Source organism: Procambarus clarkii, chromosome 59 (genome assembly GCF_040958095.1).
Source record: "Procambarus clarkii isolate CNS0578487 chromosome 59, FALCON_Pclarkii_2.0, whole genome shotgun sequence".
NCBI classification, from domain to species: domain Eukaryota; kingdom Metazoa; phylum Arthropoda; class Malacostraca; order Decapoda; family Cambaridae; genus Procambarus; species Procambarus clarkii.
In genome coordinates, this window is record NC_091208.1 from 21,142,783 (window position 1) to 21,155,282 (window position 12,500).

The 12,500-nt window shown below is 48.0% G+C and overlaps 1 protein-coding gene across 3 annotated transcripts in view; it reads right to left on the reverse strand.

Moving 5' to 3' along the window:
• The window catches only part of LOC123768204 (sodium-dependent serotonin transporter), an 85,600-nt gene that overhangs the window by 15,590 nt on the left and 57,510 nt on the right, over positions 1-12,500 (reverse strand). For all 3 annotated transcript variants that reach the window (XM_069306949.1, XM_069306951.1, XM_069306948.1), the window contains exons 5-8: positions 6,906-7,125; positions 4,577-4,715; positions 3,960-4,094; positions 2,935-3,038 (exon numbers count right to left, since the gene is read on the reverse strand). In XM_069306949.1, the coding sequence (XP_069163050.1) occupies positions 2,935-3,038; positions 3,960-4,094; positions 4,577-4,715; positions 6,906-7,125 (598 nt within the window). The remainder of the gene's footprint in view (positions 1-2,934; positions 3,039-3,959; positions 4,095-4,576; positions 4,716-6,905; positions 7,126-12,500) is intronic.

Below are 12,500 nucleotides of genomic sequence, written 5' to 3' on the forward strand. Positions count from 1 at the left end.
CGTGTCCTCTGGTCCTGCCTCATCTGTGTCTCCAGCTTCCACCCGTGTCCTCTGGTCCTGCCTCATCTGTGTCTCCAGCTCCACCCGTGTCCTCTGGTCCTGCCTCATCTGTGTCTCCAGCTTCCACCCGTGTCCTCTGGTCCTGCCTCATCTGTGTCTCCAGCTTCCACCCGTGTCCTCTGGCCCCTCCGTGCCTCATTTTGAGCAACTTTTTGTCAATTCTATCACTCCACTCAGTATTTTATACGTCGTTATCATGTCTCCTCTGTTCCCCGCCCACTCACAACGTTATGAATTAGATTCTTTCAGCCTCTTGAAGCCAGAACTGATCTTTCTCAGTTCTGGGACAAGTCTTTACTTATTCTATTGAACCTTCTCTACTTTTATTGTGTGTTTTATTAGTTAGGGACTCCAGACAGGGGCTGCATATTCAGATATCAGTCTTACATACGTTGTATGCAGTATACTGAAGGACTCTTTATCTAGGTACTTAAAGGCTACTCGCATAATTGGCCAATTCCGCATATTCAGCAGACGTTATTTTGCTGATGTGTTCCTCAGGTGTACGGGTTTGGTGTTATCACTGATGTGTTCCTCAGGTGACGGGTTTGGTGTTATCACTGATGTGTTCCTCAGGTGACGGGTTTGGTGTTATCAATACAAGGTTTTTTCCTGTGGTATTACTGGATGCTTTGTACTTTCTAACCACAGTGAAGTGAGGAGGTTGTGTCCATGTGGTGTGCTTGTGGTGCTGACCCAGTACTAACTATATGGTGGAGCCACACACACACACCCAGCACCAACCATGGTGGAGCCACACACACACCCAGCACCAACCATGGTGGAGCCACACACACACACAGTACCAACCACGGTGGAGCAAAACACACACCCAGCACCAACCACGGTGGAGCCCCCCACACACCCAGCACCAACCACGGTGGAGCCCCCCACAGACAAGTCATCCATTACAGCTGTCCAGCAACCAGCTCACGCTTGGCTGCTAATTAATATTTATCTCATATATTTCGTCCCGTGATCAGATGGCGCCCTCCACTGTGATTTACGACAGACGTGGCTCCTCCAGGGAGCCCCTTGGGTGTGAGGCCGGGCCCCTGGGACTTGAGCCGGGGCCCTCGAGAGATGGAAGTGGGCTTTAGCCACCCGGGGTGTGTGGGCCATGAGGAGGGAGGATGAGGGGGCCCCCAGGAAGGTGCATGATAGCTCCATGAAGGTACTTAGGGCCCCTGAATAATAGGAATCCAGGCCCTGGGAAGCGTTTGCGGGGCCCCCGAGAAGACGGACTCGGGTCCCAGTGATGGCGGGTCGTAGCGTTGCGGAGACGGAGGAAGGGAAGTAGATGCAGAGAAGTTGGGATGAAGGTAAAGTATAGGAGAAAAGGATGGGGGGAGGCAGGAGATGGGGGAAGGTATGGACAAGAAGAGCAGAGGAAGGCAGAGGATGGAATGAAAGATGGGTGGGAGAGAGAAAGAGAGAGAGAGAGAGAGAGAGAGAGAGAGAGAGAGAGAGAGAGAGAGAGAGAGAGAGAGAGAGAGAGAGAGAGAGAGAGAGAGAGAGAGAGAAAGGGGGTGGGGTGGGGGGTAGGAGAACATCAGAGTGCCACTAACGAGGCCCAGAATAATGAGTCGTCGCTAACAAGGCTGCCAGACACTCCCTGACGAGATGTCTACTTAACCAGTTTCCAATGAGCTCATCCAATGGTCAGGTTCTTTGATGTTTACATCACTATATATAACCTACGTGGGACCCACCCAAGGTAGGTCCTACCTACGTGGGACCCACCCAAGGTAGGTCCTGCCTACGTGGGACCCACCCAAGGTAGGTCCTGCCTACGTGGTAGACCCAGCAAGGGTATGTAGGGAAGAGTATTACCCTGTACGGGGGTCAACATGTAAAATGCTCTGAAATAAGAAGTTGTGGAAGCCACCTCCATCTGTAACTTCAAGGCCAGATTGTAGTCTGTAGCTGTACAGTATAACTGTAGTTATTGAAGCCTCTATAAGGAATACCTGCTGCAAAATTTAAGTATTGCAGTTGTGATCTATGCTTGTAGCAGCTCCTAGCTGTATAAACTGATGTAGCTTTCACTTGTAGTGGCTACTATTGTCTTTACCTGTAGTAGTTACTGTGGTCCTTACCTGTAGCAGTTCTCATCGCACCTATCTATAGCAGAGGTTGTAGCTCCATCTTCTAATGTGCGTTGTAACCAATGGCTATAGTCGGTGTTATGCCTCCTGCCTGTAGTAGGCGTCGTAGGTCCTACCTGTAGTAGGCGTCATAGCACCTACCTGTAGCAGGCGTCATAGCACCTACCTGTAGCAGGCGTCATAGCACCTACCTGTAGTAGGCGTCGTAGCACCTACCTGTAGTAGGCGTCGTAGCACCTACCTGTAGCAGGCGTCATAGCACCTACCTGTAGCAGGCGTCGTAGCACCTACCTGTAGCAGGCGTCGTAGCACCTACCTGTAGCAGGCGTCATAGCACCTACCTGTAGCAGGCGTCATAGCACCTACCTGTAGCAGGCGTCATAGCACCTACCTGTAGCAGGCGTCGTAGCACCTACCTGTAGCAGGCGTCGTAGCACCTACCTGTAGCAGGCGTCATAGCACCTACCTGTAGCAGGCGTCGTAGCACCTACCTGTAGCAGGCGTCGTAGCACCTACCTGTAGCAGGCGTCGTAGCACCTACCTGTAGCAGGCGTCATAGCACCTACCTGTAGCAGGCGTCGTAGCACCTACCTGTAGCAGGCGTCGTAGCACCTACCTGTAGCAGGCGTCGTAGCACCTACCTGTAGCAGGCGTCGTAGCACCTACCTGTAGCAGGCGTCATAGCACCTACCTGTAGCAGGCGTTGTAGCACCTACCTGTAGCAGGCGTCGTAGCACCTACCTGTAGCAGGCGTCGTAGCACCTACCTGTAGCAGTTATTGTGGAACTTGTTGTAGGAGGAGAGGGCCAGCAGGGTGCCAAAACCAGGTCCCAGACTGAAGAAGATCTGGGTGGCGGCGTCGACCCAGACCTGAGGATGTGGGTACTGTTAGTAGGGGCAGGTGACACGAGCGCCTTATACCTCAAACACTAAGCTGCCAATTACAGCTTTCTCTCCATAACCAAGCTGGGAATATGTGGTTATAACCCATGCTCCAAGCTGCAAATTACAGCTCATTCTCAAAAACCAAGCTGGGAATATGTGGATATAATCCATGCTCCAAGCTGCAAATTACAGCTCATTTTCAAAAACTAAGCTGGGAAAATGTGATCACAGTCTCAAGTACTAAGCTGCAAATTACAAAGATTTCTCTAAACTAAGCTGGACATCACAGCTATCTCTCAAAGATTAAGCTGTGAATTGTGGTTGTCTCTCAGAGGCTAAGCTGGGAATTGAAAAAAACTCTTAAATATTGAGTTGATAATTGCGATTATTTCTTAATGACCAGGCTAGGGATATGTAGCTTTATGTCAAAGACTAAGGTGGAAATTGTGCATAACTATCAAACAAAAAGATAGTAGTTGAATCTATTAGGCTCTTGAAGCCTAAACTGCCAAACTATATCCTTAAACTATATATATAACGTATTTAATACCCTTAAAATTCGCCTGAAATATCATTGCATATGACACTAAGTAATTAATTAATAATGAATCAACTTATATTATAACAAAAAGTTTAAGTGAACTGGAACGAAAATCAAAACTGCATCAAGGCAAGAATTAAAGTGAAAATTATAATAGGGAAATGTTACTGCAATATGATTAACATGAAACTATCGGAATTGTGGGAGGGGTAGAGTACCAACCCAAGTACTTTCCCAAGAGAGGGAAAGAGTGGGAAAATGGGGAGGGCGTGTGGAACAGAAATGTATGGGTGGAAGAGACCCAACAATATCATAGCCCTTCCCGCCCCCTTTCCCCGCCACAGGCAACAATACATTTGGCTGACCTTGGGTTTATCGAGCATTTGGAAGCGCGGAGTGAGGTAGTAGAGTATGCCGCTGGTGGCCCCCGGCAGGGTGACGCCTCGCACCAGCAGGATCAGCAGCACCACGTACGGCATCAGCGCCGTCACCCACACTGCCTGCAGTGGACATGGCGTCACCAGATATGTCACCAGTTATCACCCCCAGTTCTAGTCGCCGGCTTCCTGATCTCATTAAGGCTACTAGAATGTTAGTGGCCCTCAGGTAAATTCTGGTAAAATGTGTCTAGGGGTAGAAGAGGGAGAAGGTGGAGTAGGAAGTGGTATAGATGGGGAAGGATGGAGGGAAGGGGTGTATGTGGGGAGGGAGGGGGGTGTATGTGGGGAGGGAAGGGGTATATGTGGGGAGGGAGGGGGGTGTATGTGGGGAGGGAGGGGGTGTATGTGGGGTGGGAGGGGGGAGCCCTCGAGAGCAGAGCAACAAGTGAAACTATTGTCATGACGCATCTCTTCGCATCTTTTTCCCAAAACTTTAACTCTCAGCCCTGGATCTTCCCCCCTCCCAGCAGCAGCCCTGACAGTCTCAGCCCTGGCCCTTCCACCCTCCCGGTGGCCCTAAAACCTTTCACTTCTTCACGTACCTTTCCACTAGACTTGACTCCCTTCCAGAGGGAGAAGTAGACGAGGACGAAGACTGAGAAGAGGCAGAGAGCCAGGGAGCCCTTGACCGGCCCGAGGTCCCCGAGTCCCGTTGACTTGTCGACCTCCAGCACCTCCTTCCTGTGGTAGGGGGAGAGGAGGGGTGGGGGAGGGAGGGTTGTAGGGTTAGTACAACAAACAACTCCAAATGTTTTTAAGTTTGCGAATCTTTAGAGAGGCTGCGCTTCGAACGCAAGAAGTGAGCAGAAAACTGTTCTAACGTCATCAGCTTTGGTCACGTGTAATAAACAGCCCGTTCTCATAAACAATGGCTAAATGTGTTTTAATCCGTCGTCAGACCCTCTATGAATGAATGAATGACATACACACGGCTCACAACTGATGACGCTCCATTTGTCTCGAGTAGTGCTTCACTCACGTCCTCTGTTCGAACCTCATCTCTCTAAACGCTTCACCCACATGCTGCTAATACAAATAACTGGCCAACAGAACCTCTAACCACCTCACCTAACCTAAGTTAGGTCTAACTATTCAACACATTCTAGTATGTAATAACATTATCATATTATTTAACGAAATAACAATTTTGAAAATTCAGTACGTTAGAAATTGTTGGCCCCATCAACATGGTAGCTTCATGACATACCTCCCCCTCTGTCCTGGACGGGTGGTGTGAGACAGGGATGGTGTGACGGTGTATAGTTTTAAGTTGGTTATAGAGATGAAGATACTGTGTGTAGGTATGATGAGTATAGTGATGAAGATAGTGACGTCCCTCACACAAGCAACGCCGGTACCCCCCCCCCTCCCCCATCCCCTCTGGTACGCAATAAAGGGATCCTAGCATTCATAATTCAGATTTTTCCAGTAATACGACTCGGTTAAGTATAATAATAATTATAATAATGAATTTATTATAATAAACAGTACCATCAGTTACAATATTAAGTAATTCAACATTAATCCGCCCAAAAGCTTAGGGAGAACCCGAGACTAACAAAAATGGCCGCCATTGTGATCAAACGACAGACGGGTTTCCGTGAACCTACAATTATGTTCCCGTCCGCATATTGAAACCCACAACTGCACACGATCCAATTAGCCAGTGACCCCAGCTGACCTGAAGAGGATTATACTCTGTTGTGGGCCACAAAATTGCCTCTTGACGCAGTTGATCGTTTCTTTTCGATTCTCTTTTTCAAGCGTTCGTATTTCCCGCGCTGCCACGTCATGCATGTAAACAGTGATCAGCTGGTCGTGTTGACAAGTAATCCGCATTTTTTAAAATATATATATGTTATATATTATATGATTTGAAATCATATTAAAATGGGCTTAATTAATGTATCTGATTTTAATACCTCTGAAAACATAACACAATTATTTTAAATTTCAATAGATTATGTAACCACGATAGATAATTAAATGATTAAAGTAGATGATAAATAGCTTGTAGTGCACTAATTTTATTTTATTTCTTATTCATCTCATCATAATATCAATAGACTTAGTATAAGTTCAGATATATTTAAATACACTAAAATATTATATAAAACAAGAGTTTGGGAGAATTTGTGACTGCAGATAAATTACTGGTTTGGGTTGGAGAGGCAAGATTTTCCACTCTCAACTTGTTATGTAAATAATGCAGTATCTTGAAAATCACTCGAATTGGATGGCTTCGAGCATGTCCATGTTCTCTTCTAGCGGAGACCAGTGGTGTTCTAAACGATCTTCTAATGTTTAAAGTAATTCGTGCACGAGGCTACATGGTTAACATAAATTTAGCCTCATAGCTTCCCCCACCACAACCTACCTGATCCACATTTACACTATGAATCAGGTAGGTTGATCAACATTGTGAACACCTTCCGTTTTCCCTTATAACAGCCCTCCATCTAGCAATACCACCCACTAGCACCACCCACCTTGGAAGCACCCACCTAGGAAGCACCCACCTGGGAAGCACCCACCTAGGAAGCACCCATCTTGGAAGCACTCACATAGGAAGCACCCACCTAGGAAGCACCCACCTAGGAAGCACCCACCTGGGAAGCACCCACCTAGGAAGCACCCACCTGGGAAGCACCCACCTAGGAAGCACCCACCTGGGAAGCACCCACCTAGGAAGCACCCACCTAGGAAGCACCCACCTGGGAAGCACCCACCTAGGAAGCACCCACCTGGGAAGCACCCACCTAGGAAGCACCCACCTAGGAAGCACCCACCTGGGAAGCACCCACCTAGGAAGCACCCACCTAGGAAGCACCCACCTCCCACCAGAACACTCTCTTCCCGAGCAACACCCACCTGAAGAACTCCTTGGCAGGGGAGACGGTGGAGGACTTGTCAGTGGCGTTGTGGACGTTGGCAGTGAGGGTACAGTTTGGGGTGTTCCAGTCGTTGTCACACGAGGTCCAGGGCAGCTCGCTCCCGAAGGAGGCCACCAGGTAGTACACGCTCCACGCCAGGATGGTGTTGTAGTACATAGCCATGTACAGGTCGATGATGCAGATGGCGTACCCGATGCCTACGGAGGGGAAGGGCAGGCAGGAGACACAGTGGGGCAAGGGGAAGGGCAGGCAGGAGACACAGTGGGGCAAGGAGAAGGGCAGGCAGGAGACACAGTGGGGCAAGGGGAAGGGCAGGCAGGAGACACAGTGGGGCAAGGGGAAGGGCAGGCAGGAGACACAGTGGGGCAAGGGGAAGGGCAGGCAGGAGACACAGTGGGGCAAGGGGAAGGGCAGGCAGGAGACACAGTGGGGCAAGGAGAAGGGCAAGGCAGGAGACACAGTAGGGCAAAAAGAAGAGCAAAGGAAATGTAAAATTGGATAGAAAGGACAAAGGACACAGGGAGGGAAGGGGAGATGATAGACAGGGAGGGATAAATGAAAACAAAAGAAATGGTTTCAGATGATGACTGTAAAGTATATGTAGACTGGTAAACTCACTCCCTAGAATATACACAAGCTTAGTACCATAAATGTTTGGGAACCACTGGTATACAGCACCATTTGGTTGTACCATTTATGGTGAGTACAGTTTTGTGTGTACCATCCTACACCTGTAGAAAGTACAATCCACGATGTACAATCTTGAGGTACCATATACCTAGGAGAAATAATATCTAGGGATTGCATATAGAAATAGGACATGTACCGGCAATACCATTTAAGAGAAGTATCTTTAAATTATTACATATAGAACAAGAAGCATGTAAGGGGGAGTACCATATAAGGGGAGTACCTTGTAAGGGGAGTACCATTTAGAGAAGTGACAATTCGGTATACCACGTAAAGGGTATACCAAAGTAGTAGAGTGTAGTGTAGAGCAGTAGTGTAGACAGCACTACTAGGAAGCAAATTGTGTACACAATCTAACACCCAAAACCTTGAGACAAGCCATAACAGCTTGGGCTTGTCTCAAGGTGTCCTGTGTCTCAGATACAAGACACCGAATGGGAGACGACTCAGTCGGTATCCAGTGTCTGGCCACCTGTTCCCTCCAACTAGTTTCATTATCTGACATTTACTCGGGTTGAACTTTAGTAGCCATTTGTTGGACTATTCCTTCAGTTTGTCTAGGTCATCTTGTAGCCTCTTGATATCATCCTCTGTCTTAATCTTCCTTATAATTTGTGCAGCATCAGCAAACATTGAGAGGAACGAATCTATTCCCTCTGGAAGATCATTTACATATATCAGAAACAGGATAGGTCCAAGGACTGAACACTGTGGGACTCCATTGGTGATGCCTCGCCACTCTGAGACCTCACCCCTCACAGTGACTCGCTGTCTTCTGTTGCTTAGGTACTCCCTTATCCAATGGAGTACTTTCCCTTTCACTCCTGCCTGCATCTCCAGCTCAAGCAATAGGCTCCTATGGAATACTGTGTTAAAGGCTTTCTGACACTCCAGAAATATGCAGTCTGCCCATCCAGTCTGTGTGTGTGTGTGTATGTGTGTGTGTGTGTGTGTGTGTGTGTGTGTGTGTGTGTGTGTGTGTGTGTGTGTGTATGTGTGTGTGTGTGTGTGTGTGTGTGTGTGTGTGTGTGTGTGTGTGTGTGTGTGTGTGTGTGTGTGTGTGTGTGTGCGTGCGCGTGTGTGTGTGTGTGTGTGTTCTAATACTGATGCAGAAAGAAACATTCTACTATCACTCAAATAATATTTTAATTGTGAATGCTTTTGTCCAACATTAACAGAAGTGAAACTCGTGACAGTGACTTGTAGGTAAATACAGGAAAAATATGGCCTAGAATGTCCTAGATCACCCACAGCGCGTCCAGCGTCCTATGTAAAGAAACATACAGAAAACGAAATGATACAGAGGGGAAGCTAATCTAGAATACATTTCCTTCGAGAGCTCTCACGATACGAGACCATTATGTGTATAAGATTATGGTTTCCCTGGCAACACCGAATGAATACCCTCCAGAATGTAAGTTATTTCTCCTTCCGTCTCTCCAGACGACCAGAGTTCCCACCAAATTTCACTTAAATGTCGTTATCATTGTGAAAAGGAATACTGGACTCCAGTCTGCTCCCTGTCTGCCTGTCTGGGTCTCCTGGCTGCCTGGCTGCCTGTTGGTGTCCCCTGTCTGCCTGTCTGTGTCCCCTGGTTGCCTGTCTGTGTCCCCTGGCTGCCTGGCTGCCTGTTGGTGTCCCCTGGCTGCCTGTTTGTGTCCCTTGGCTGCCTGTTTGTGTCCCCTGGCTGCCTGTTTGTGTCCCCTGGTTGCCTGTTTGTGTCCCCTGGCTGCCTGTTTGTGTCCCCTGGTTGCCTGTTTGTGTCCCCTGGTTGCCTGTTTGTGTCCCCTGGCTGCCTGTTTGTGTCCCCTGGTTGCCTGTTTGTGTCCCCTGGCTGCCTGTTTGTGTCCCCTGGTTGCCTGTTTGTGTCCCCTGGCTGCCTGTCTGTGTCCCCTGGCTGCCTGTCTGTGTCCCCTGGCTGCCTGTTTGTGTCCCCTGGCTGCCTGTTTGTGTCCCCTGGTTGCCTGTTTGTGTCCCCTGGTTGCCTGTTTGTGTCCCCTGGCTGCCTGTTTGTGTCCCCTGGTTGCCTGTTTGTGTCCCCTGGCTGCCTGTTTGTGTCCCCTGGTTGCCTGTTTGTGTCCCCTAGCTGCCTGTTTGTGTCCCCTGGTTGCCTGTTTGTGTCCCCTGGTTGCCTGTTTGTGTCCCCTGGTTGCCTGTTTGTGTCCCCTGGTTGCCTGTTTGTGTCCCCTGGTTGCCTGTCTGTGTCCCCTGGCTACCTGTCTGTGTCCCCTGGTTGCCTGTTTGTGTCCCCTGGTTGCCTGTTTGTATCCCCTGGTTGCCTGTCTGTGTCCCCTGGCTGCCTGTTTGTGTCCCCTGGCTGCCTGTCTGTGTTCCCTGGTTGCCTGTTTGTGTCCCCTGGTTGCCTGTTTGTGTCCCCTGGTTGCCTGTCTGTGTCCCCTGGCTGCCTGTTTGTGTCCCCTGGCTACCTGTCTGTGTCCCCTGGCTGCCTGTTTGTGTCCCCTGGCTGCCTGTTTGTGTCCCCTGGCTGCCTGTCTGCCTGCGTGAGTATCGACCCAGCAGACACGAACAATACAGCAGTTGAGTGTTCGTCCCCACTTGGGCAGCTCTTGGTCGGAGTAGTCAGCCATGCCCTCCCCTCCCACCCTGTTGCTTCCCCATGGGGAGGGGGCGAGCTTATGTTAAACAACAACTTCTCTTCCTATCCCGTAATTCCTCTCTCTCTCTCTCTCTCTCTCTCTCTCTCTCTCTCTCTCTCTCTCTCTCTCTCTCTCTCTCTTGGAGATAGTTGGGATGTAGATATTGGGGGATATACCTTTGTATAAGTTATATAGGAGTTTTTATAGGATGTTGGAGAGGGGTGTGGGGTCCACCACCCCCCACTGGATGGGTATGGGGTGCATAACAAATTAACAACGAAAACTAACATTAGTATAATAACAATAATAATAATAATAATAATAATAATAATAATAATAATAATAATAATAGTAATAATAATAATAATAATAATAATAATAATAATAATAATAATAATAATTAGTAATAATAATAATACTTCTCTGGTATACAAAGAGAAATATACCAACCCTGAATTCACTGAAAATTGAGTTTAGAAAATTGATGGAAATTTAGTTTAGAAATTTAGAAATGGACTTGATGGATGATCAATTGAGCTCTCGTGGCAGTGCTAATAAATCCCTTCCCCACACAACCTCTCCCCAGCGTTTGATAGATCATATAAACACATCACCGAGCTTAAGGAAATATATCAACTCCTTCATACTCTTCTAATTCCATTTTTAACGTGTTCACCTTGTGTCTCTTCTTTCTTTTGTTCTCTTGGCTAGGCTTTCTTCCGGCCGTCAGGAAAAACAAAATACCACATTAAGTATCATTATACACGCTATTAACTCCCCCCAAAAAAGGGGGGGCACGCCTCTGGATATTCACTAGACACTCTGGAAACTTTCACCTTTTTAACGAAGAAGAAAAGGATGTTTTAGGTGATAGAAAAGTAGGATTCTTGTAGAGCCTTGGCCGGGTGGAGCAGCCATTGTCGGGCCGTACGATATGTTTTCCCGCAGCCTATTTACCGGGGGAGGAGGCCAAAAAGAGCTCAGTGTCCTGGTGCCTTACGTGTCACAGGACCTCGACGCTGCGCCGGGAGAGTAAACGTTATGGGAGAGGTGGCAGGGAGGGACCATGATTAAAGTATAGAGTAGCATAAATTAAAGTTTGGTTGGGCGTGACCTCTTGATGAGAGGGAGAGGAGGATGATGGGATGGGGGTAATGACATGCTAGATGGGAGAAGACGGATAGAATAACGATCAGAAACTGAAACAAATTATTTGTAAACACACACATACTACAGGTCCTCGCGGCCGAGCGAACCGCACTCGGGAGTCGTAATCCACAGGGACCGGGTTCTATTCTCGGCCGAGGTAGAAACCAAGAAGCAACTTTCTTTCACCTAATGCACCTATTCACCTAGCTATTAAAGTTAGACAGCTGTTGCGGGCTGCTTCCTGGACATATATATGTGTTAGAAATATATGTAGTAGATATGACAGAGGAAAATAAGTCAGGAGTCAGTACATTAGACAACCGACGGTTAGAAAGGCGGGGTCCAAGAGCTAACAGCCCGATCTTGCAGGCATAAAGAGTAAACACACACACACACACATACTTCTGAACATCCATATGTGTTCACTACGATCTTTACATGTACTTGAACACCGGCAGCTGCACATCAACATCAGTACGAACACCCACAGGTGAGTACAATACGAACACCCACAGGTGAGTACAATACAAACACCTACAGGTGAGTACAATACGAACACCCACAGGTGAGTACAATACGAACACCCACAGGTGAGTACAATACGAACACCCACAGGTGAGTACAATACGAACACCCACAGGTGAGTACAATACGAACACCCACAGGTGAGTACAAATCGAACACCCACAGGTGAGTACAATACGAACACCCACAGGTGAGTACAATACGAACACCCACAGGTGAATACAATACGAACATCCACAGGTGAGTACAAAAAGGTGAGTACTCACACGCTTCATAATTTACATAAATAAAGCTGTCACTCATCTAATTTGCATCCAGCTAAAGGGCTTAATATGTGGGAATTATTAACAATGTAATTAGTAGGGTCACACTACCCTGAATTGATCTCCATTGGCTGTTATATTCCGGGAGACCAGAGGATAGTGTGTGTCGGGGTGTAGCCAGGTGGTTTAGGGTGTGTGTGAGTGTAGCCAGGTGGTCTAGGGTGTGTGTGAGTGTAGCCAGTTGGTCTAGGGTGTGTGTGAGTGTAGCCAGGTGGTCTAGGGTGTGTGTGAGTGTAGCCAGGTGGTCTAGGGTGTGTGTGAGTGTAGCCAGTTGGTCTAGGGTGTGTG